This window comes from Urocampus carinirostris, chromosome 5 (genome assembly GCF_059441175.1).
Source record: "Urocampus carinirostris isolate Australia breed hairy pipefish chromosome 5, RoL_Ucar_1.0, whole genome shotgun sequence".
In the NCBI taxonomy this organism is placed as follows: domain Eukaryota; kingdom Metazoa; phylum Chordata; class Actinopteri; order Syngnathiformes; family Syngnathidae; genus Urocampus; species Urocampus carinirostris.
Genome location: NC_142353.1, coordinates 38,695,911 through 38,722,359, shown reverse-complemented (window position 1 = coordinate 38,722,359; position 26,449 = coordinate 38,695,911). Strand labels below are relative to the sequence as shown.

The window sequence follows — 26,449 nt, the reverse complement described above, 5'->3', positions numbered from 1 at the left end:
CATAATAGTCTGTGGTTTGCAATAATCTGTGGTCTGTGCAGCCCTTTGAGACTCTTTGTGATTAAGGGCTATACAAAAAAACATGACTTGACTTGACTTAATTTAGTTTGAAAGCAACGCTAAGTACAGTATTTACTGAGACCAGCAGTTGCAGTAAGTAAAACAGCCGCTAAGCGTCAGTAAAGTGCCACGCCACGGTATCATCCATCCTCGATCAAGACGCCAATCATGGGGAACCTGGACCGTTTTCTCTTAGAAACACTAGAGTGTGCGTGATAGTTTAAAATTGTGTCCATATTTCAAAGCAAAAACGATACACCATTAAGTAATTTTCGTTACAAAGGTAAGTAAAATGACTTAGGGTCTTGTGTACCGAGAAGGTGAGCCAATAAATAACCTTGCTTCCGCACATCTGGTGGCCACTTTGTGACCCCCAACTCAACAATTTTGCTTCAATTAGCTCTCACTCCTCTGACCTAAGCGCTCAAAGTATCACCCAGAAAGTGAAAATGAAGAAAATACTCGAGTTTAAAATCTGTTTGTTGTTAAAAAGCATATCGGTCTCTAAGCTTTAGATTGACATCGACTTTATTACAAAAAAAAACCTGCAAAGTGTCCTTAACATTAAAACCAAACCGTGCAAAAAAAAATCCAAATTACAAGAAAATGAACATACCAGGGAGGAGGTTTGCAAACAAATTACATCAAAATTGCAAAATATTTACGAATATTATCAGTTTCAATGGACTTCTGGTTTAGGGAAAAGCTTTTGGCACAAAATGTAGGCTATTGCTTAACTTCACATTGAAAGGCGATGAAAGAGATTCTTCTATCCATAAATTTGCACTTGGGAATGTAGAATTTAGCTATAATGATAAAAAGATAAACAATAAAGGTTACTTTTGGCGTTCATATATATGTCTCGGAGTAATATATTCCAAGCACAGTATCCTCCATTGTTTGAACCCATCATCAACCTTACCAGCTATAAAATAACAGATTTCAGCCCGAATAATGTTTCACCAAGGGGCAGTGCAGAAATAAATGTGTTAGAGTATCAGGGTCATCAAAACAAAATGGGCGCCACCATGCTGTACTTGCTCAAGTCACAACACAAGGAATGGTGCCCCTACAAACCGTGTTGTGAAGGGATCCAACCGATCTAACCATCTTCATTAAACCTTTTTGGACCTATGAATAATTTTAAAAGAAATTTCTCTCACATTTTTATTAAAGGTAGGGTGTGTCATTTTAGGTGTTCTTAAAACTTTTTTTTTTTTAAATTCTGTGTAAAGTATGTTCTAACAATGCATTGAGTTCACATCTATCCGCTTTTATCTTACTTTTAGTAAAGGTGTTCTGGGCGGAACACATTATGTAGGAGGAATGGGGCATGGGGATGTACTGGAGAGTGACGTCCTGCTTTTCCCTGTCATTTTTTTTTCTATTTGTTAGTGTAGCATGAAAATGCCTACTTCACATCGAGCCCAAACACCAAGAAAGATGAAAAAAATAAGTGTTTATTCGAGTGTTTCTCAGAGAAACACGTACAAAAATGACAATAAAAGTCAATTCAATACAATACTTGCACATGCATCATGATCAAGCTGACTGACGTTGCGATGATAACGGAAGCCAGGGCATGGTAAAAAAGTTCCAAATTTCATACAGTTCCTTTAACAAATAGCAGTTGGGTAACAACCAGATTTTTTTCCCAGTGAATCATCAATTGATTTATTATCTGCACCGCTGATCCTCAGTAGGGTCACGGGCGTGCTAGAGCCCATCCCAGCTATCTTCGGCTTTGAACTGGTTGCCAGGCAGTTGGAGGGCACATGGAGACATACAACTCACTCGTTCATTCACACCTTGGGACAGTTTTGGACCGGCCAATTAACCTAGAACACATGTTTTTCGAATGTCGGAGGAAACCAGGGTGCCTGGAGGAGACCCACGCAAGCACAGGGAGAACATGCAAACTCCGCACAGGAAGGCTGGTAGCTGGATTTGAAACCAGAAGACGTTCCACTTGGAACAGTCAAATTTTCCCTTTTACACAGTGATCTAATAAGTCCTTAGCGATTGCTGGATAAGCAGATTTTCCCAATCATAGTGGTATCCAAAGACCGCACCGCTAATCCTCAGTAGGATCACGGGCGTGCTAGAGCCCATCCCAGCTATCTTCGGCTTTGAACTGGTTGCCAGGCAGTTGCAGGGCACATGGAGACATACAACTCACTCGTTCATTCACACCAAGGGACAGTTTTGGACCGGCCAATTCACCCGGAACACATGTTTTTCGAATGTAGGAGGAAACCAGAGTGCCTGGAGGAAACCCACGCAAGCACAGGGACAACATGCAAACTCTGCACAGGAGGGGGGGATTTTGTAGAGGTTTATTGTTCTAAATTCTTTATCAATTATCCATTATCGGTCAAATCATAATACACTACAAAGCCAAGAGGCCGAGACACTTGCTTCCAGCCAAGAGGCTGAGTCAATGTCCTAGCCACAGGGCCAAGCAGTGATCAGTGACCACAGCATGTACGGTGTTTCTTTTTACAGCAAACTCTGCACAGGAAGGCTGGTAGCTGGATTTGAACCCACAGGGACATCACGCTTGGAACAGTCACATTTTCCCTTTTACACAGTGATCTAATAAATCCTTAGCTTTTATGGCGATTGCTAGATAAGCAGATTTTCCCAATCATAGTGGTTTGAACAAATTTATTGACACTAATAACAGAAAACAAACATGACAATCTCAACAGCAATTAAGCACATTCACAATATTATATTTCAATATGACGTTTAACAGCAAACACAATGTGAGGCTTGAACAACCCTTCTCGAAAAGCTTAATAGCAATCAGGCATATTCACAATTTCATTATATAACATCTTTGTTAGTGTCAATAGATCCGTCCAGGCCAAAGTATCCAAAGATGATCTACATATTTCTAATCGGGTGCGTTTGTTCTTCGTGCAAAGCCATCACATGATTAGACCATTTGAGACTGAAGAAAACGTCATCAAGGAGGAAAAATAGTTCGTAGCACCTCACTCGGTTCCCTAAGTGACGTTTATTTCGTAGCCCTTGTTTGATTCTCCTAGCGATTGGGCATTTGCCTCGCTACCAGTCAGCGAGCGGGAAGGGCGGGCTGGGGTTCGAACTGGGAACCCTCCCACATGGTGTTGTGGGCTAGTGTTGTGTTTAGTGTGTGGCGCTGCACTCCGGGCTGGTTCCTATTCAAATGTGGGTCAGGGGTGAGGAAGCGTAACGTCATAAGCTTGCAACATGGCGTCCCGAAGGCTGTGAGATGAGCAAGAGGATGGTAAAGAACGCTTGAGAACCAACCTACCCATGTAAGAAGGTAATTTCAAGACACTATTTACCTTAGAAACGCTTGACGAGGTGATTATGAGACGGTTGCTTATTGTGTGGGCTTTCTTTTCTTTGGTGGGTTTACGGTTTTGCTCGGACGGTTTTTTTTCCCTCTTCCACGACGTGCCAACAAAAATGGACTACCCTGGTGCCCACTCCTGGTTCTTTTTGCAAGATATCTTCACCTTCTTCTAGCGTTTTACACGGTTTCCTACGTTGTATAAATTTTAAAAGCTGTTCAATGAATGGTTTTGTAAATGCTGCGGTGAATGCTGGCGTAGAGGGTTTACAAGCGATGCCCCCCTTCGGGCCAATGTGGACCTAATCATCACCACTATGGCCATACGACACATCTTCTTATTTTATAACCTTATATTCGACTATTGTCTCAATTTGCAATTTCTTCTCGACTCGTGTCATATCTGCCCTGCTAACGAAAAAGGTACAATTGTGCGCAGCTGACGCGATTACCATAATGGTCACCAAGCTGGAGCAGTCGATCCAGAATGGTTTGGTGCAAAGTGCATTGTTTATATTCATATTAATCCACCTTTTCTGCAGGGTAGGTCATTTAAAGTAATTTAGCTTCAGTGAATTGCATTTCGACTGAGGTATCGCGTGGATAGATGCTCATCGCCTATCTTTGTTTTGCTTCAAACAAGGGGGCTTTCGCGTATTTAAGTGGCTTGTAGATCTGTACTTAAATCAAACCCCCAGATTATTCGTTTAACCATGCTCCTTTCAGGTGAGAAGGCAGTTTGAATTCTCAGGTGATTAGTGTTGCTAAAAGTACCAAGGGGCATGGAGATAATAGGGCATAGGAATGTCAGTAATGTAGGTTCTCTTGACTGGCTCTTGTTTTTGTGTAACAGTCTTGTTTTTGGCTCTTTTGTAAACTGTCTCTTAAGTGCATTTTCCAGTTTCAGCTGCCAAGCATTGCACCACAATCATGCAAATGCACATAAAACATCTTAATCTCACCTGAGGGCCCAAGCTGGCTGGGTAACTTGAAACTTTGAGTCAAGGAACCAGGTTTGTTTAACTTTTTAGGTGTTTTTTTCTGAATTGTATTAAATAATCTTAATTGTCATTGATAACTTAGTGAACATTGTTTGTAACAAGATTAGACATTGCACTCCAGAGTAAATATGAAATGGGCAATTCATCCATGTGTTTAAAGTCTGTTCGGCTAAGTATTCTACTTGTATGCATTTTTGCATTTAACACGCAAACTTAGCATTATGTGTTGCTTAATATGTTAAATATGTATACTTATGTTTATCCTATTAAATAGTAATCACTTATTTCTACTTCAATTTTTTTTTGTGACAAAGATACACTTCCATAAATACAACAAACAAGTATTCAGTCAGTGTGTTTAGGATCGAGATTATTGGATAACTAAGAAGTTACACAAATGGCGTTTAAGAAATAATTCTATTTGTAATTAATATTGTTAAGCACTGAGAAAAGGACGCTATAAGCAAAGTGGATTAATGATAAGTCTTACATCCCAAAATAAAGTGTCAACAAAGGTTATCATTGGTAGCTAGTTCAATTCAATGCAACCTATGTTAGTTGGAAAGTACTGCTAGACTCATATTGATATCCAATGACAAGCAGCTGTCAGTGCAATTTCAAAAGGTACTGACAACTGTAAAAGAAAGCATGTAATAAGCAGTTTAATTGGCAACATTTTAAAAGCACACACATTTAATGCTAAAAATAAAGTCTGAAGAAAATGGATGCGCACTTTGAGTGGACTGCAGTAATACCTGCACCACACATATAGATTTTATAAAACAAAAATTTCATTAATGATGTTATAGGATAATTGAGTCTAAATGTATGACTTAATTTTATAACTTATGTTACATATCAAGACAATGGTACTTTGTCTTGTTGCTCCAAACCCTTCACAATTGCCCTTCACGCTATAGGCTAGGTCAAAAACTGGGTGAGCAACTAGTTTTATAATACCTGTCAAGGTGTGACAAGGCAAAATAATAGACAATGTTTTGCCTATATTTTCTCAATTAGCACAGGCGTGTCAAGTTGCTGTGGATGGTAGACTTCTCCTTTGCCTCCAGCATTTACTTATGCTACAACATTAACAGTGGACGTAAATGCATTGTTTATTCGTTCAGTTTTCTTTGCAAAGATTGCATCTCATTAAATTTAATCAGCATACCTGCAGGTCCTGGGTGGGCGCACAGTGCCTGCATTGCATTTAATCCGACTCTTTCTCCTTTGAGATGCTTAAATCAATGTGGCACTGCAACCACATTTAGGGTAAGCGTAGAATCGGTTTTCTTCCCCTCTGTTTCGAGCTGTGCTTTAAAATGGCTGTTCTTCTTTGGGGTGGGGTATAAACCTTTCACGAAACATCTGTGCGATGCAGCTGTTATATTGTCAACAGATGTACTTTAAGCATCAATTCAGGCTATGCATCTGCCCAAGATGAGTCAACTGATCAGTGTGACGGGCTAAACTGATCACTATGGACAACAAAGTGGGGCCTGGAGGTTAATTTGAGGCCTGAGTGTGTCTCATGATCTGCTACCTCCCTCTTAACACACACTGTGCCCTGTGTACATTGTGATCATGGCTTACAGTGGCGTGTGGAGGCGGCACAATGCATTAAGAAGGTTACTTAGGCTATATGTTCTGCTGACATGCGTTCAAGGACTTAAAGGATGGGCTCTTGTATCTATGCAAGATGTGTGTCCTGCACTGCTTGGAGTTTAGATTCCTTCAGCATTTGGGTCGGCTCTCTAATAGGGATGCACCGACAATATTTGACGTGAAAACGACCAAAAGTTCACTGTCTTTTTAGACCAAAGATATATAACGCTGCGATTATGATATTGTGATCATTTCACGTCACTGGTGTTTACACGGGGGAAGTGTATATACAGTGCGGCTGATAATTTTTCATTTTGCTCAAGAGAATGTAGGACAAAAAGCGCTGTCATAACGGGAATTGTTTATTACAATATGAAAATTTCTCCTAAATTGGTGCTCCCATGATTTTTGTTGCTAGTCAAATTTTGGCTAATCTCTGCAGTACTAACCGACAGTTATGAGTTTAGCAATTTTTATGTGTAAATAACTACTCCGTGTGTGACATTTGGTTTTCTTGTCTCCATAGTCGATTGGGTGGCGCTAAGCTATGTGTGGCCAGATTTTGATTCATGTTTATCATTAATCTTACTTTGGTGAAAATGCGAGTGTGACTCATTTGGTGCATCATCATCATCAATTCACTCCTCATACCATTTTCTTGTCACTCTTCATTAGCCTGTCCATTAAAAGCCAAAATGTCCCAAAAATGTGTAGAACGTTTGAGAGACTGTTTGGCTTAGTAAGCTGTTGCAAGATATTTTACCATAAACCAGTGATTTAGGTAGAGGGAACTTGCTTCTGTTGATTTAGTGTTGAAATGGTTTTGTAACTTTTTGTTGTCTTACAGGAGTTATTTTAAGCACTTTTTATGAGAATGTAATAAAAGTACTAAAAGTTATCATCGGTTAGTAAATGGCATGGTTAAAAACTCCAGACATAATTTTTCTACTTAAATTTTGCAGAGTTTTCTTTTGTGAGGCTATGTAAACATGCAAAAAAAACCTGAAAATGCCATGAAAAGCAATTAGGCACAATGTGTTTCTCCAGTCATTCGGAGGTTTCTTGTGCTTTCAAAATGTCAGGAATTACTAAATTTCCCTGTTGCTATTTTCCTCAACTTTTTATACGTTCAAGCATTTATCATGGGCTCCCTAGCAGAGGAACAACTGACATGCTGGCTAATTCATCCTGCTAGTTTAATGAGTGTAATAAAAATGGCCTTTTCATGTTATATTCAATATCTAGGGAAACATATAGCATTGTGTGTGTACAAGCAATATCCGCAACAATATAAACTCATAGTTTTTGTTGCTTGTTTCAGCTCATCTATTGTTAATGATCTGAACTCCTTAGAAAAGGTTTGTTGCTAGTCTTTGTGAGGAACAGTATTTCTAATAAGTCACAAAGTTATTTTCTTAAAGAGATGGTTGCAATCACTTTTATTGGTTGTGGGTGGAATGAGACTAGGGAATTAGTCATTTGTACTCTTTTATATTTTTAAAACAAATCAACGTACATGCAAACAAACACTCGCCTATCCTACTCTCTGTTCATAGTCAAACCTTTTAGCTTCAGGACATGTGAGCGTGCTAGGGGGGGGCATCTGGTCAGGCTTATCTCGCCAACAAAGTTCATTCTTCCAAGAACAGAGTCAATTTATCACGCCAATCATATGTTCACTGATGAGTTGATTGCTTTATTTCCGCAGAGATAATTCACAACTGGCATCATTTTGTTCTGATAATTGGAGAGAGAATGTGTAGTATTAAACTTGTTTGTGTATTATTTGGTTATATCCGTCACAACAGACTTATTTTGTTGTTTGTTACATACACACATAATATGGGTATGAATGATGTTTACGAAGAAAAATTAAATTGAATTGTCTCTATTCTCATTGTATTCAGTATTGCATCGAGATTAGACATGGCAACATGGGGTCAACATGTAATAAGGACTTTAAAAAGAAAAATAAGAAGACTGTCATAATAAATGGGCAAAATATTCAAAAAGTAGTGCCAAAAGACTGGCCTAAGTTATAATAGTGTATTGCAACAGTAGTGCAATGAAAAGTAGTGTAATAACATTTAGCAGGAACAAAATCATTTAGCAGCAGCAAAGAAAGTCCCAAGTAAGTCGCAATATTAATATATTTTCACAATTGAAATGACACTTTTAAATAGTGACTTGAGAATTTCCAAATATGAAAAATGCCTGCAACAAGCAGCCAGTGGTACATCGAATGTAACTTTAAAAGAAGACCAAAACGTTTTTTGTCATGTGATGTCCAGCTCATTTTAGAGGTCTCCCAACCCTCCTCTTGGAAAAAGCAAAAGCCTTACAGCCTTCTTGACATAAAAATTGGATGTAAGGATTGTAGTTTGAAAATTCGCCAATAGTGTTCTGTTTATGCACCAAGTGCAGTTGTTAACAATAGCATAGTGATTTCAGCCCTGCTTGGATCACTTTATATATTTGTCGTTATATATATTTATGCAGTTGGTTGGTTGGATCCCTTAACCACTAGAGTCATAGGGGCATCACCCTATGACCCAACTTAGTCGTTTAAATTTATTCCATTGACGTCCTTTGTGTCAAACCTTCATCTAGGAGTAACTTCAAGAATTGTTGCGTTTGAACGGAGCCATGTAAATTCCACAATGGTAACTGAAAAAAATAGAAGGCTCCATTTTTGTTTAGCTTCTGTGTTCATGACCAGATGTAGGAATGGCACTTCTGAATGTTGGATATGTTGTGTGCGCTCATGGAGCTGCACACTGCCTCAAAAAGGGAGTTATCCAGGTGGAGTGCAGGAATAAAATAGTGTACATAATTGATTCTGTGGAATCAATTGGTACCAGGAGTATTAAGTGTTGCTTGGCTTCCACGGTGCTTTATTAGTCTGGTGGGGCACCATATTATTGTTGTCCTTCCATCCGGCTATTTGTAAAAAGCGATAGCCATCCAAAGTATGCACTCCAATCCATTAACAATCCCCTCTACAGTATCGTGCATATTACCCAAAAATAACAAAACCATTTCAAGCCATGCTATCCAAACGATGCACCAATTACTATTCAGTGTATGCCGTTGGTCTACCCGGACTTCTGGTCAACCGATATTTGCCAGGGTCAAATTTCTTATCCATCCTTTCTCTGACCAACCTGCCTGCAATTTGGCTGTGAGAAACTATAGAACCGGTGTTAGGGTTAGTTTGTGAACATGTTTGACCAAATTTACAGAGTTAGATGAATACGTGTGTCCTATTCACCACTTTACTCAGTCATTAAACTTAAAATAAAACCAGCAAACCATTAGGAATAAATGATGTTGATTGACGTTGTATTGTATTGATTTATATTGATTTGGAAAATTGTATATGTATCAGTATTTGACCAAAACATTTGATAGAAAGGACATTTTACACAATGTCACTTATTTGTAAGGTTGATTGGACTTGTAAATGTGACATGTGTCAGATGGAGCTTTAGCCTTTTCTTTTCTGGCTATACAACACTGGCACATGTGGGGTATGCAGCGGCCATTGGCCCCCCTCCTGTGATTAAATGGCCGAGGCTCTTTTCTTTCCATTGCACCCTGGGCAGAACTTGTTTGTCTGTAACACGGATGAACCGCCTGACACATAAAATTACTTTTAATTGGAAGGCTTTGACCCTAGCCACAGTGGAGATACTGTAATGCATGCATTGCCCTCTTCAGGCATGCACCAATGGGGGTAGCATCTCCACAGTCGACAGTGGCATTTATATCCAACAGTCAGATTAAATTATTTCTCCTGCTTGTAATCTATTGGATCGAATCAGGTATAAGTTGTCCCATGGAAACGGTGAAGGTGATTTACAGATCTGACTATAGCAGCTTTGTTATGATATATACAATTGTTTGTTTTTGTATGTTCTCTGAGGAAACACAATTGATTTCCTAGACAAAACGTGTCTGAAGTCTGTGCAGTTTAATCACATTTACTCAAGATTGGCTTAAATCAATGACAGTACTTGGGTATGTCGGTTATTAATACGGCTTTCCGTTTTTTCCTGCTTGCCAGTTTACAGTATTTAGCAGAAAAAACATTGAATTTTTGATTGTGGTGAAAATTGTAGATTACAGCTAATTTCACCAAATATATACATTTGTTGAGTCAAACCCATTTCATTTACGCTAGAATGATTCCTAATGGCTATGCTAACTTACAAGGTATTTCTATTTGCACAGCAACTTAGTTTTCCGTCATTTAATAGTGGTGTGAATCCTCTAACGATTGAAAGTGAGCTGATCATTATTTAAATAGTTCCTTCAAGGTTAAAAATACGTTTGTTAAACGTTTGCCGATTGTTCAACAATCACTATTAATATTATTCCAATTTTGTTGTCACAACGCCCAATTTCGTTGTCACAATATGTTAACCCATTTTGTAACAATGACAATAAAGGTATATTCTATTCTATTATTCACAACAAAGATCATATTGTTTTTTTTCTGAGGTCTAAACGGGATATTTTCGCTAAAACATTGTTTAACTTTGAATAATTGATCATATGCACATACATTTATGATGGGCATTTTAAGTTATTCGTTTAGCCTTTAAAAATTATTTTACACTCCTTGTAAAACATTTTATTGGACTCATAAAGCACCAACAACATTCTTATTATAATACTTTCAGACCAACAATTCGCATTATTCACATCTTTGTTCGCTTAATTTGCGCTTCCTGCTAGTCATTAGATGCTAACATTGGCAACAGGCAAGGTATGTCAATGTCAGTCCTTCAGTAAGCATGACTTCAGTATGATGTGTTGACAAAGATGGCAAACTTTGCTAAATATCATCCGGTAAGACTCGGATTGGGAATCTAAGCATTTATTTCAGACAAAATACCTGCACTTTTGCCTCATTTGCAAGATGCAGTGGGATTTGACAGAATCTTCCTCAACCAATTGTTAACATTTGTGCATTTTATTTCTACCTGACGCGGCATTTATTACTCAGGTAAAAGGAAACCTAAGCAAGGATGTTGGAAAATGGGTAGAGCTCAGCTGCTTTATTTAATCACCTTATTGTGAGCCTTCTTGGCATCAAGAGGGAGCGAGCGAGGGTATTGAAACCTTGTTAATGGCCGTGCCATGCGCGGTGTCTTTTAGACCCTGCACCCTTACCTCTGCAGCCCGCTGTCGGCCATGTTGCAATGACTTGAGGTGGTTGCTCACTGTTTGTATTTCAAACTGGCTTTGTACCATCCCCCTAACCCTTCCCCCTCCTCGTTCTGCCCACCAGCACTACTCTGGGTGTGTGCAACTGTGCATATGTTGTAAGTGGACTGTCTTCATGACTGTGAAAGCCTCCTCATGTGTGCAGTGATGGGCTGCGTTTCCTTTTCGTCTTTCACAGCTCATAGGTGTCTTGCCTCATTACCTGACCAATAAACTAGCAGTGTTTTCTGGTTGCTGTTTGTTGCTTAAAAAAGGGGGCAGTTTAGCCTACCTTGTTTACGTTTTATCCAAGTCTATCGTCTTTTCTGTTGTATGTAAGCAGATGACCTTTCGCAGTGGTAGGGTGTGTTTTGTTATTGCGCCACAGGACTTTGCCTCACCTCTGCCCTTTCGCCAGGCTACCGGTCCACTTTTCTGGAGATTAGTGCCACAGCCCACTGCTCCCTCAGTCACATTCACTTTATGAAGTTTGCTGCAGTCTTCTCCTCTTAAATCTTTAAACTTCTTCTTTGAATGAGGGTTATGCTACAATAGAGAAAAAACAAATACATTTTATAAAATAGTTATTTAGTTAAGTTACTGTAAATGTCCTTTTTTTTATTTACAGCACATTTTGAGCCCCGTGTTATCATTATAATAAACAGATTTCTTGTTTGTCTTTTACAGATATATAATATAGAGGTTTAGACGTAGGGAACGATTAAATTAAAGATAAAATCCTCACTGAAGAGCGGTGTGATTAAAAATCAATTAAAATGCAGCCCCATTGGAATGATTTGAATAAAAACAACACATTTTTAAAGCACCAATTACTAAAATATTTGCACCCTTAATAAATTCTAAGTTTGATTTATTTTGAGCTGCACACTGTTTGACTAAAACCTCTGTCGCTGTTGGAATATCAGAACTATAAAACGGCCTGCTTTTCAAACCGTTGACTTAATGTTATGATTTCAAGTTGAGTTCTTCACTTACGCTTTTATTGCTTATACATTTCCTTAGCAAGCCTCCAACTGCCTTTAATGTGGCTTATTTTATTGCTGGCATGAAAATCTCTAACCTTTAGGAAAAAACACAATTTTGAAGTCAAAATGGGTGACCTACTTGGACTGTACAGATGGATTCAAGGAGAAAATGTTTTGAGGTGGGGAGATGGTATTGAGAGATTTCCCAGAGTGAATTGAGTTTGAAGTGGTGCTTGGAATTAAAATCAATGTAGTTCACGCGGGCAGAAGTACTGTATTTATTCATGTGTAACGCTCACTAGATTTGATCTCATTATCACACTATTTTCACAGTACCAGAGCCGAATGTTAGAGAAAGGAGAAAACAAAGTCATCCTAATTAAATGCACAAAAGTACAAAGAAGGAAACAACTCGTTCAAATGATGACGGATCGGACTTTTAGGACTTGAAATAAATTTGTAAATTGTATGTTTGTATTGTGTTCATAGTTGTCACTAAATGATTTGAATCGTGGCTGCATGTATTCGCCAATGTTTGTCATTTTCAATTCTTTGAGCTTAGAAAAAGTCAAACCAAAATTTGATGCAGATTTTTAATTTTAAAAAATTACTTTGTGCCCAATATACTCAAATACAGTATTTTCTCTACACCCTTCTCAGCTTTTAAAGCCCTAAACCATCTTCATGCCTTAGAATGGTACATGGTGCATTTGAGCTGCATATTTGAGAAAAGAGGTAGAACTCTTACGGTTTTTACATTGTTTAAAAAATTAATTGCCTAAATCACGTCTTTTTTCACTTTTAAAGGCCCAAAAGATAAAATCGAGACACAAAAAAAATAAGAACTGGCACTTGACAATTTTATGATGTCCGTCAAGGCTTAGAAAACAACGCAGTCAAACTAATTGTAGCTACCCGGAAGAAGTCAACATTGAGGGAAAGTAGTGTGAGGCTGCCCCTCAATCATTAGGCCATGGCATGTTTCTTAAAAGGTCAGCATTGCAGGCAAGGTAAACTGATCCTCTGGCTTTGGTTTGAAGGGCAATGTCCACCCTGGTCCCAACTCAAAGCCCCCCCCCCTGAGCTGGCTTCACTTGGTATGTGGGGCTGTGTTTGGTCAGAGAACCTCTTGTTTCTCAAGGGTCAATAATTCCTTCTGCCCAGCTATCTTAACATCTCTCAACTACACTGCCATGACGCATCCTGGCCTTTAGCAGGGCCTTTAGAGAATGCAGGGATTAACCCAGGTGGAAATCAACCCCTATGCATGCATTCATGCCCAATTGTGGTTATTCATCTAGATAGGACATTTTGTTCAACGCTTAACCCATTCTGGAGTTTTACATCTGTGTGTTAGGATAACAGCCAGGAAAAAAGCCAACTGGCTCACAGATGGAGCAGTCTTTAAGCAACCCCCATCGAGCTCCTGTGGGATGAAGCCTGTTGTCTTGGGCATCACCAAAGGAAGAGGCGTTATGCCTACACGTGTCCCACCCTTGCTGCATATAGATCAGCCATAATCCATTAGCTGCTCCCGGAATCCAGCCGGCAGAGTAGAGCGCAGCACCAGAGGGGCCAGGGGGAGCTGGTAGCCATGTGCGTGATGGGGCTGAGAGAAGACTGAGGGATGAGAAACCGAGGGGGTGGGGAAAGTTTTTTTTTTTTTTTAAAGATCTGTTTCCATTTCTCCGTCAAAGGTCGCCTTCTTTACACTATAGTTCTAACCGCCTTTTATGCCCCTGTGGTAGAATAGCCCCTTGATGCCCTCACCTTTAAAGCTTGCATAGGTGTAACCAAAAACACAAGATGCGAGAGTAATTATTCTGCTAGGTTTCCTTGGTTTTCATCATGGGAAAAGGTTTTACTTTCCCTTGCTCTTGTCTGTAGAGGTCATTACTACACACCGAGGCAGCACATAGGGAAATTAACTGCAGATCTGGGTTATGCTCTATTCGTATCCGTGGCTTGTTATGATACATGTTGGAGTTTGAACTCTTGCTGTGCTATGTCTGCATGCCTGCTGGGAGATCCCTTCACTGATCGAGGCTAGATGAGAGATAGAGAAGCAATGGAATACAGGGGAGGGGGAAGTTGACCATGAGTGGAGGTGTCAAAGCAGAGGAGGCATGCCCAGACCTGGAACCAGTGTATAATGATCATTTCAGCTGATTATTATCAGCTATACCAACTCTTCTAACAGAGCAGGACACCACTAGTTAACAATTCTTGTTACATCTGAGTTTTATTCCAGCTCTTGGCTGAATGTGCTTTTGTGTTTTCTGTACACATGATTATGTAACATTAGATTTCTGGCAGTTCTAGACACTTAAGAAGTTTGTGAGTCCAATCCAGTCAACATAACTGTGAGTTCATTTTTAGCTAAGCAATTGTTCAAACTCTGACTAGACTGTTTGTGGCTCTATAAAGTCATTTTGACGACATCATTTACTGTTTTGGAGACTGCTTGTTGAATACAGAACCTCTGCTTATTTAAAAGTTAGAGCTACATACCTGAACTAATGTGTTACATATTCTCTGTCGCTTTTTTACACACGACTTAAAGTCGCAGTTTGGGGAAAAAACAGCAATGTTTTGAACTAGATGCCATGAGTCAAGTCATTTTTATTTGTATGGCCCTTAATCACCAAGAGTCTCATAGGGCTGATGACACCACTAAACGGGAGTATCTTGGTCATACAAGTATTAATAAAGATGTCATATTAAATCGGAAAAAAGTAGAACTAGTTAGGAATGATTATTTATACGTCAGAGGTTTATGAAGCGATAGCTTAGGACATAATTACTTATTCCTCTTTATATGTGTTGGCAACCCAGCCTCCTCCTTTGCATTATGACTTAGTGCAGCCGGCACCAATGGTGAGAGATGTTGTATCGTCACCTATTTAACAGTTGCGACGTATAATAGGGATTCCGATCTGCGTTCATATACCTCATCACTTGTCAATTGTGTGGTTGGTAAATCTGATAAGGGTGAACAAGATGTAATAACAAACTGTATACTTCGGTAATTCCATCGTACTTTGCTCATTGCGTTTATTCTGCCACTAGAAAAGTGTAGCTGTTTTATGGTTAAAAGTAAAAAAATAAAATCCTAATTCTGAGAGTGAGGGAGGGCCTCTCTTTGCTGGATTGGGTGGGGCTCTACTTGTCTTTGAGCCACACCCGCAATCGCCCCTTCCTTGCTCCAGCTCGTGTGTAGTTTTACCTGCTCAAATGTCACCTAATCCCTTCCCCCGGCCCTGCCGTGCCACCGACCCCCACCCCCAGACAATGGGGCAGAGCTGACATTACCATGACCTAATGGAGAGTGGGGTGAGATGAGTTTCCAGGGAGGGCATCACACTGAAACCAGAGTTATCTGTGCTAAGACAGGGAAGAGCTGTCTAGAAGAGTTGGTGGGGGGTGGTGAGTTATTCACTTAGTACTGTTTTTCCCCCACCCCTTTGGCTTTTGTGCCAGGACAGTGGCAAAATGCACAATCCAAATTTGATGTATTCTCTGTTGCATTTGTTTGAAGTGAAAGATGAGAGGGGGGATCATTTCCTGTTTCTAAGATGACATGTGATGATGTGGCACAATTTGGTCAATGTCCGTCCCTGCGCAGCCTTGGGGCTTGTATTGATGTACTCACAGCAATTCCAATCACACGTTTTGGTTTATTGTTGTTTCAAAGGCACTAGCCACCTCCAAGTAAGTTGATTGCTGTTTTTTTACTGTTGGACTGCACAAAAGGCAATTTTATGGGGCTGAAAGGCGTGAATGAAGATAAAAAGCAAGAACCCAGAATCGTAATAAATATTGTTAGTGTAGTAACTTAGAATACCTGCTAAGTCCTTAACTCATTACCTTCTGTTTTTGTTTTTTACAGCTTCAGGTTGCGTTGGTGTTGGAAGAGAGCAAGCGAGACGGAAGGAAAGAAGGAAGGTGGAAATGGAACTGCCAAATCATGCCAAACAACTGCTGCTGCAACTCAACCAACAGCGAGCAAAAGGCTTCCTGTGTGATGTCATCATTGTGGTGGAGAATGCGCTCTTCCGTGCCCACAAGAACATCTTGGCAGCGAGCAGCATCTACTTCAAATCTTTGGTCCTCCACGATAATCTCATTAACCTCGACACAGAGATGGTCAACCCTTCAGTGTTTAGACAAGTTCTGGACTTCATCTACACCGGGAAGCTGCTCACCTCGTCGGACCAAAGCAGCGAGCAGAATTTTAGTGCCCTCCTAACCGCAGCCAGCTACCTCCAGCTTCACGACCTCGCTGCCCTGTGCAGAAAGAAGCTCAAGCGCAGTGGTGGGAAACCTCTGCCTGGCAAACCTTCCACTCCTGGTCCCCTTAGCCGCTCACGCCTCAATAACCAGCGCCTTTCCTCTTCCACACTTGCCGGGCCTAACAACCACTATCATCCCACCCCTTCAGACGCCGACCAGCCGCAGCCAGATGATGGCCTTCGGGACAAGCTATCTGACGATGAAATGTATGTCGGCAGCTCTGCGAGGAACGTCAGCGGGGGAAACGGAAGCACCAACGGTACCCTCAGCAGCGGTGGGAGTGCGGGGGAGCCTGATCTGGGGCTAGATTTGACAAAAAAGAGCCCTCCATCAGCAGGCACAGTCACGGACGGCTTAAGCCCCCACAGTAACTCCCAAGAATCCCCTCAATCTGCCTCAGTATCCACAACCAACAGTGCCTCACTGGATGACTCTTCGACCACCCTCCCTAATGCTGACATTTGCAGCTCAGACCCCACCGAGATCAACTGCGCTCCTAAATCCGAGAACGCCCAGCACGACGGCCCCCCGCCCCAGAAGAAGTATAGGCAGGGCGGGCGCAAGAACGAATGGCCCAAGAAGGAAGCGTCTGGGTTGAAGTCTGAAGATCACGACCGACCCCTGGTGAACGGAGTGATAGTTGGGCCTAAAGATGGACAACCCGGCGGGGGCAGCGCCAGCAGCCTCAACTCCGAGCATTGCAAAGACGAAGAGGAGGGAGGGGAAAATGGCCAAGACCACAGCGAAGAGAGCGGTCAAAGCGATGGTGAGAGCGCAGGGGGTGGAGGAGCGGGCGGCGGGCACCAGAACGCCAACTACGTATACCGCCAGGAAGGGTTTGAGCCAGCGTTTGGAGACAACCTGTACGTGTGCATACCCTGTGGGAAAGGTTTCCCCAGCTCTGAGCAGCTCAACGCTCACGTAGAGACGCACACCGAAGACGAGCTGTACATCAAAGAGGAAGTGGGGACCTATGTGAAGGACGAAGACGAGGAAGAAGCCGAGGACCTGTCCACTCCGGTGGGACCCTCCAACTTTGGCTCTGATGCCCGCCCCTTCAAGTGCACCGTTTGCAACAAGAGCTACAAGGACCCAGCAACGTTGCGGCAGCATGAGAAGAGCCACTGGCTCACCCGGCCTTTCCCCTGCAACATCTGTGGCAAAATGTTCACCCAGAGGGGCACCATGACACGCCACATGCGCAGCCATCTGGGCCTCAAACCTTTCGCCTGTGAGGAGTGCGGCATGCGCTTCACCCGCCAGTATCGGCTGACGGAGCACATGCGCGTGCACTCCGGGGAGAAGCCGTACGAATGCCAGCTTTGTGGCGGCAAGTTCACACAACAGCGAAACCTCATCAGTCACCTGAGAATGCACACCTCGCCCTCCTAAAAACGCATCAAGCCAAAGAACTCTGGGAATTGAAAATAAACAAAGCAAAACACTCGTCGGATAAAGAATCGCACACGTTCAACAGTCGTATTTGGCCGGGTTTACGACGCCCCGGTTGAATGAGCGTCGTTGCCATTCTGCGCGTTGGTGATGACGACCTCGGTTGGAGAAAGGTGTCATCGTCAGTTTTTAAGTGACATGCGCTCACCTCTCAGGAGTTCTAGAGGGACTGTTTACTCTTTTTCTCTCGCTATTTCTCTCAGCCCGGAGTCACAAAGCCGTGTGCTCATAGCTTTGTGACTTTTGGTCTTTCCAGGCCGATAAATGTGAATGTGGGTACCAGTGTATTGTCCAGCCCTCGTCTCCCCGACAAGCCCCTAAAAGGCTTCCTCTACTCTACCTTTTTTTAAGCTTTTTTTTCTGTTGCTTGTCCACTGAATGATATCTTGTTTTCCCCTCTGCTCTTCAACGCTTTACTGACCAAATAGATTCAAATAACCCAATGAAACCAATACAGGCAATAATCTACGAATGAGAGTTTTTGTTACTCTCAGCTTTAAAGTCTTTTTATGTTTAAGCAATGGGGCATCATGATGTAGGATAAAGGGGTGACTGGCTTTGGGACGGTCTCTCCATGCTTTAACTGATAAAACTTTTCAGGAGGGATCCTGTAGGGTCAAGTTTGTGTTTTAAGAGAGGACAAATATGCTGATGTGTTCTCCTCATAGCTATTGACGGTAAAGGACGGTCACTCTTTTCCCATCCTGCCTGTTATTGCACCCTGGCAACCAAACCAGATTGGGAAAGAGGACCAACCTCCACCTTTCGAGGTACTTGTTTTACTTAAAGAACTTGTAATGTTTCGATGAATGTTAAACTGGAAGGTCTTGGGTTTTTCTTGTGAATGGGGGAAGGGTTGGGATGTTTTAATGGGGCTAATAAGTGGGTGTTTCAAACTGAACAATATGCTCAGTGGGTACGTTTATTTTGTGTCTGTATAGCTTTCCTCCCCCTAAGAAAAAAGTCTATTTATACGGGCTTTTGACCTCGCTACCTCTGATTACTCTTACAAACGCTATATGTTGATTAGTTGAAAGTTCCTATGTAATTAAATGTATAAAGTATGTAGATTATCTTCACCTGATGCTTTAACCTGCCCATCTCTCAACACAGGTTTTATGCCAACAGATTTCTTTTTTTATATTATCTTTAGCAGTGGTGTATTCCAAATATAAGATAGCTTTTCAAGGTGCCCCGCTCATGGCGGCGCCGCCTCAAAAGGTACTGTAGCGTCTTTCCGAAGGCAAGTAATGGTTAGTTGTTCTAGATTTTAGTGTGTTCCAAAGATCTTGTGAATGTGGAGAACAGAGCTAACTAACAAGCATTGCTAGACAAGTTCAAACCAAAGCTTTTAAAAGAAACGATGTACTTAAGATATATAGCATACTAAATTATTTCACTTTGGATTTCCTTTATTTTTGTTCCTGTATGATACAAATTTATGAATTATATTGTGAGTCCATGTAAAGAAAGTCACTCTTTAGATGGAGTTTTGGCCAATGACTCAAGAGATGGAGGAAGTTTTTGGTGTTTTGCAAAGGAAACCTTGTGCTGATTGGTGGGCTGGTGAAATTTACCACCTTTTTTGGGTTGTTGTTTTTATGTCCAGAGTCCTTATCACTTTATATTCCCTAACTTTAAAAACAGAACTTGATGACAGGTTCTGTTCAGACCAAAAAAGAGATAAAAAAAATACAAAAAAATCTAGGACTTATAATCAAAAATTTAATGTGAAGTTTAAATCTTGTTATTTTTTTATTTCATTTTTTTTGAGCCAGACTAATGAAAACTTGTATCAAGAAGGGAGAAGCAGTGATGCACTGGACAGCTACTTATCGGTATCCTGCGAAAATCGATTTTGTTGTTTTTGTGTCTCGCAATGGATTTAGGTTATTCGAACCTCCCGATGCTTTACCTCATAATCGAGCATATGCTTGAAATTGGGCCGCTGCCCGGCATAGTCGGCGCCCGCTTTTTGTCACTAAAGTATGTCCAGTGTATCTACTTTTAACACTGTGGACCTTCACTACAAGTTTTTGGTATAGGCATTCCTCTTTTTTTTTGTTTTGTTGGGTTTGACTGTCTTAATTTGTGTGATTTCTTTTTTTTGGTTTCTTTGTTGCCCTCATGGTCCGTGAATCTATCATGTTGGTATGCAGCCACAGTTACAAACTGCACCCTGGACTCTCACGTTAGTCACTACTTGGTCATGATGGTGTTCAACGCAATTACTAGCCTGTTGTTAATTGGACGGTTGGTACATGTTCCTCTCCCACACAAAAACACTCTTGCTGTAAACCACAAAAGTGCATCCATCTTCTGGCATAAGATGGAGTCCACGCCGCATGCCTTCTTGTAGCTTGTCAGTACTTGGAGTGTTGCTCCATGTTTGTCATTGCAAAGGTTTTTGTTTCTTTTTGTACAAGATATCCAACCATTGCTGCGAAACAAAACAAAAAGAGACGTTGTAGCTGCGTTTGAATGCTTGCTTGTGGGACATTGCAAAGGAAAACTCCAAACTGTGACCATACTACTACTACTATTGCGACTAGAGCTACTTCTAGAAACTACTACTATACAAATACTTCAGGGATCGTTCTGCATCTGTGAATGCAGGCTCTCAGCTACATTTGTAAGACATAGTATTGTATCGATTTCTCTGTATTTTAATTATGGGGGCAGAAAGCAAAACACTAGTTTCATACATAAAAACAAATAAGGGTATGGGGGGAGGGTGGGGTATATTTCAACTAACACAAAGAGCCTTGACAAAAGGTGAGGCAGCTCAAACAAGTCTACATTTTAGTTGATAACACACTATGTTCATGAATAGTTGCAAAGTTGTACAAAGAAATACGAAGAAGAAAAACAAAAAAAAAAGCTCATACCCAAAATCCACAAACTATTTTTTAAACCAAAGCACATTTGAATGACTATGGAACCATGTGTGGCTCGAGGGGAAAGAAAAATAAACATATGTATTTATCGCATTGTTTACAAACTTTTACAGTTTTTACAGACCTCAAGTCGAGGCCCGGCCAGTCAGATTTGGTTTTTGCTTTTATTTTTTTCTCCCCCCCTCCATGCTTTGCCACAGAGGTTGCTGCCAAAACAAAAGCATGGGCTGGACTGCTGCATATTCAAATCGGGGAGGGACATATTTGCTTTTAGGTGCACTAACCCCGCCCTCTGCCAGCTGGCTTTTAGGGTGACCCCGGGCCCCGCCAACCCCTCCCCCGGACCCCCAGTGCCCTCTGGCCTGTCTGGGGGAGGTGGGCAGCGCGTCCTTGATGTGTTTATCAAAAGGCATTGTTTGGCGGGGCTCTCGAAGTGCGTGTGGCGCATGTCCGTGTTAATGAGAGGCCATTTAAGAAGTAAATCATACTTCCTCTCACATTTGACATCCTACTATCACACATGCACACTATACTATCCATACAGATACAGTCATACCCATTCACAAGACACTACTATACTATCTAATACATTCTCTTACGCACTACTCTCACGCATACTGAGATACTCTCGTACACACACTGCTATACCCTCACACATAGTACTGTACTCTCATGCAAACCCTGCTCTCACCAATACCACTATTCTTTTATACATCCACACATACCACTATACTCTCATACACACTCTGCTATTATCTCACACATATTAATATATTCTCATTCACATAATTATGCTGTCATACACATACTGCTATCACACATACTAGACTAGGAGCAATTCCAGTTTGACATTGAACCGTGCAGGGAGCGTATGGTAGTTGTGTATGTAAGAGAGCATTAGTAGGGTGTGTGTGAGTATTGAAATGTGTGATGGAGCATAGTAGTATGACTGCCTTTGTGAGACTATAGTGCTTGTCAAGCAAAGAATGTCTGTTCTGAGGTGGGCAGGATCGGTAAATGAATATAGACTCCAAATTTTTAGCTTTGTTTTTCCAGTACCATGCTTATCATTCAGCCTAGAAGTGTAGCCTATTATAACCACAGATGACAAGGGTCCTTTTCTAATAACACATTTATTCAGAAACAATGAAGAAGAAAATGTTTGGCATGGAATAACAGTTGAGTGAATGCAATTTTACACCCGAACCAACTTCCCAAGCTATACAAAAACTGTCCTCTGGCGGCCAGAAATGGCATTCAATTTGCGTGTATTTAAAAAGAAAAATCTTGGATAGAAATGACGGACTCAGAAATGGTTGGGGAGGTATGTTTGCTAGTGTCGTGCGTGCGTATGATGTTATATGTGAAAGCAAGTATGATTCACTTCTCAAACAGCCTTGCATACTCGTGTTTGCCCACATGCACTTGAAGACTGCCTTCTGAGGGGACGGCGACATGGTTGTACGCTTAATTTCTTTTTTTTTTGTTTAAATCGCGGCATCTGGTGGTCGGTAGTTTTATTTTGTCCTCTGCATGTGCGCAAGAGTTGATCCGCTAGTCTTAACTGTGAATGTTTCCTTTTTTTTTTAAGCTGCCTGAGTTCTGTGGGTCAAAGCAGCACAACCCTCTGGCTGGCTGAGCCTCCTTACAAAGTTGGTGCAAAACACTTATTGACAGTGTTTAGTGTTTGTCTTTTCCTTTTATCAAATATCTATTGTCAGTGATGAATGTATTTATTTGCTGTCCTGCCCTCACCCCTGCAAAGAATTTGCTCAAAGTGTGAGACTGGAGTGGTGGCAGGACCCCCGAATATTTTTTTAATGTTTTTTTTTTCTAGGATTTCAAGCTGAGAATCAAAAATGCGACACAAAACAGCCATTTACTGCATTTTGTTCTGTATCCTGTGATTTTTTTTTCAAGCAAATGGTCAATATCTCACTTGCGCCTGAATGTCTAGAGTTTTTATTTCATGTAATTCTCTGCGGGTGTTTTTTTTTCTTTTATAACTTGTTTTTTCCTTTTTTTTTTGTCCCCCAATCAATTTTGTCACAGAAAACCTCCTGACGTGTTGCAAAGGAGGCTACTGTACTTTATCAAACTTGCTCTGCCTGGGTGTTGCCTTGCATCTGCCATTTAAACAATAGCAACGACATGCACGTCTTTCACTGTCATTATTGGAATAATCTCATGTCTTAAACCACTTTCCAATTGTGTATCTTCAATATCTATGTAGTTTTTCTTCTTTAAGAACCCTAGGGTGAGATAGCTTTACTAAGTGCACTTTGTATGTTTTTGAGAAAGTAAAACTTCGGGATTGGCCCCCGAGTGCTTTCATATCCGTTTCCGCTCTAACAACCGTTCAACCGATCTCTTTCCGTACCTCTACTCATAACATGCAAGTCAACCCAAGTAATTTCTTAACAACATATGTTGCATGGGCTTCCATGAGTCCAAACATTACATTTAGATTAATTACCTGTTTGTATTTTTTGAGTTACAACCCTATGTTTTTAATACATCTCTCGTGTAATGTGTCAAATCAGTTACGCAGCCAATCACGTTAAACATGCCTTTAAAAGCAGATCTGTGCTTGACCCGTCAAGTCACAAAATGGCTACCCCCTGAGATTAATAAAACTGTTGGATTTTGCTGCTTTTTTCAATATAGGTGTCATACCCAGAATTTTGGTTTTGATCCAAGTAAATACAGGATGGTACCGATCAATACCGATCCAATGCCAATACTTGGGAATGTCATGATCACTGAATAATTAGATCCCATCCCTGTTGAGTTAGTTTATATTTGTGATAAACTGTGCTCAAAGATCTGAGGCACTAAAATGTTCTTTTTTTTTTTTACTGCAACGTTAACTTTAATAGTATTAAAAACTATTAGTATTACAACTGTTTCAGAAAAAAAGTCAAGGGTCAAAACAAAAGCACAGAAGCGTATCAAAAATACAAATGGGTTATAACAAAGTCGACATGACAACCATTCCTTCTGTTGCACAATATTTTGAAAAAAGTCAACGTACATATAGTGTAAACAATACATTGTAAAAACCTCTAACATTATAAAGAATGAAACAACTGTTTCAGAACAAAAGTCAAAAGAGTCGAACCCCTAAAAAGCAGCAATGTAATGGAAATGCAAATAGTATAACAATACCGAAGAGAACTAAAATAGCTTCGATGTTTAGAAAATAACGAGTCGTGCAAGCACAATTAGAGCAAATTTAAAAGATGTAATGAATGGAACAACATTCTTGCAGTGAAAGTTAAAAGAGGAAGACTATCGATCCCAAGACAATACTATCGATTGTATCCAAGTACTCTCTCAGTATCGACAACATTGTTTTTTGGACTGATCCATCGACCCTTAATTTATTCTACACAAATGGATCGTATAGTAAAACAAATTGGGTTGACCAAGATTCTGTTTTGCTGGAAAGAAAATTTACTTTATGCAGTGTTACAAAAGCTTTAAAATGATATGGTAGACACACAAAGTAAAGTGGGTGTTTCCTGTTCATCTGCCATTACTCTTCACAGTTGTAGAATGGGCTTATTATCGTACTCTGCTCACAGTCTTAGCATGTCTTGGCAAATCTGCTTTCAGTTTCATTTACGATTTGATACTGTACAGCGGAAAAGTCAGCTTAAATTTGAAAGTTTCTAGTTGGTTGTTGTTGAATTAACCAAAAGCTGTTCTTAATACAAAGAAAATGGCCTCTGGTTGCAAATAAACCTCGTCTTAAGCTTTATCTTACCTCACTTGATATCTCCAATGTACAAAACACTGCTTTTCAACTTTCTACTCAGGCCTTTAATCTGCTAGCGAGCAGATGCGTTTAACATTTCAGTATTTACTGTAGCTGCATTGAATGGAGACACCAAAATACCTCTTTCAGTGTTTACAAAAAACGTGCATTTGTAATTTCATTACGCTTTTTAATTTTTCCGTCCATTTTTGTCAGGTTTACTTTGATATCAGCACCAGTTTGCGGCCATTAAGAAACTCAAAACTGTTAGCGAACGATCCTTTTGATTAGCTTCTCCAGCTCCCTCTTCGGTTTTGTTTTCTTTGGGAAGGAACACTCAATAATGCATCGAGATCTTCGGCGGAGAAGATCCGTATTGTCCGCGTTGGACTTTTCCGGATGAATTATTAAGCGGCAAAAGCTCTCCCGTTCGCGAAAAAAGCCCGCTGTCCATGTCTAGGTGCGCACAACTTCGGTCTTTCTACTCCCGCAAACACAAAGCGCTATAGTCTATACAACAGTAGCTCGCAGGCACATATCAGTGTTTAAGGTGTTTTCCCACGACCCTCTCTATGCTTTGTTGGCGGCACCCAGGTCGGGCTCTTTCCAAGTCCACTCACTCGTCAGAGAGCTCTTGTATTCAGGTCAGAGCCGCCGCCGTGCATTGCCAAGGGGCTCGCAAAAACTCTTAAGTGTCATAAAGAAAGTGTACTACAACCGACCTCAGCGTTCATAACCTTGCAGTCTTAATGTACAGCATTGAGGAAAATAAACTGTTATTTTACAATCTTTTCATTAAAAGCTTGATTGAAAACCAAACCTGTTGCGTTTTGATTGACTATCGCAAAGTTTATGATCAACAAATGCTCACTGCTGGTCCCCAAATTTAATATTGCAGAAAATGGGAATGTGTCTTTTTAAGTATATTTAAATATGCATATACAATATACATAACCCGAGGCTCACCCGGAGAGCGGTGACATCTTGCTGCTACGGGTACCCCAAAATACAAAAGATATTAGAATATAATTGTAAGGTTTGGTCACTTTGAGTCTCCGTACTTTGTATTCCTACCTGCAGGGCCGAAGCGGACCCCTTTTTCAGTCTTAGACCCAAAGCTGACCCACATAGCTCTGGAGGGGGAATTGGAATGAATGGAACAGGGGGAGAAATTCAGGTATATGTTGATAAGATAACAGAAAACGTAACCATTTTTATTTAAAAGAAAATTAAAGATTCTGATAGAGGAAAACATACTTCTGTACAATATCAGTAATTTAAAATAAAAATTACATTTGCCTAACCAATATATGGTTAGGCTTACACTCAAGTCTTATAACTTATGAAGTAGCATCACTACACACATTTTAAGTCGCTACCTGAAACATCAAAATACCCCCAACAGTTCTCTGCAACCAGGGTTGGGTAGGGTTACTTAAACTATTTCAATTACTTTTGGATGACTACAATACCAAATATGCTAATAAAAGACAAAAGAAACTAAATATGAATAAAATGACTAAATTTTGTGCAGGCTTGGGGAGTAACGGAATACATGGAACGGCAAAAATGATGTTGGCAAGCTGTTTGGATTTATTTTCATTTTGTTTCTGTCCCATTGTATATTTGTTTTGCCGGAGATCAAAGCCAGGAGAGAGAGCTTACCACGTGTTGTGAGTCATAATTTTATTCATATTTAGTTTCTTTTGTCTTTTATTAGCGTATTTGGTATTGGAGTAATCCAAAAGTAATTGAAAGTAACCCTACCCAACCCTGTCTGCAACTTTGTTGATGACTATGTCATTGTCTATAGACATGAGAATTTTCTTTTCAGTGTACAT

The 26,449-nt window shown here is 40.5% G+C and overlaps 1 protein-coding gene across 4 annotated transcripts; it reads left to right on the top strand.

Moving 5' to 3' along the window:
- Positions 1–304: 304 nt before the first annotated feature.
- hic2 (hypermethylated in cancer 2) lies at positions 305–25,427 on the top strand. Of its 4 annotated transcripts, none has more exons than XM_088336721.1 (2): positions 305–343; positions 16,096–25,427. In XM_088336721.1, the coding sequence occupies exon 2, from the start codon at positions 16,158–16,160 to the stop codon at positions 17,889–17,891; it is 1,734 nt and encodes a 577-aa protein (XP_088192847.1). In that variant the 5' UTR covers positions 305–343; positions 16,096–16,157; the 3' UTR covers positions 17,892–25,427. The 4 variants fall into 4 exon arrangements, with proteins under 4 accessions (XP_088192847.1, XP_088192846.1, XP_088192844.1 ...); XM_088336720.1 differs by lacking the exon at positions 305–343 and adding an exon at positions 3,178–3,365; XM_088336718.1 differs by lacking the exon at positions 305–343 and adding an exon at positions 3,178–3,373.
- The last annotated feature ends 1,022 nt before the right edge of the window (positions 25,428–26,449 follow it).

What these genes read in the sequence shown, in the direction of transcription:
- hic2 (XM_088336721.1), top strand. Translation starts at nt 16,158, where the DNA reads ATGGAACTGCCAAATCATGCCAAACAACTGCTGCTGCAACTCAACCAA.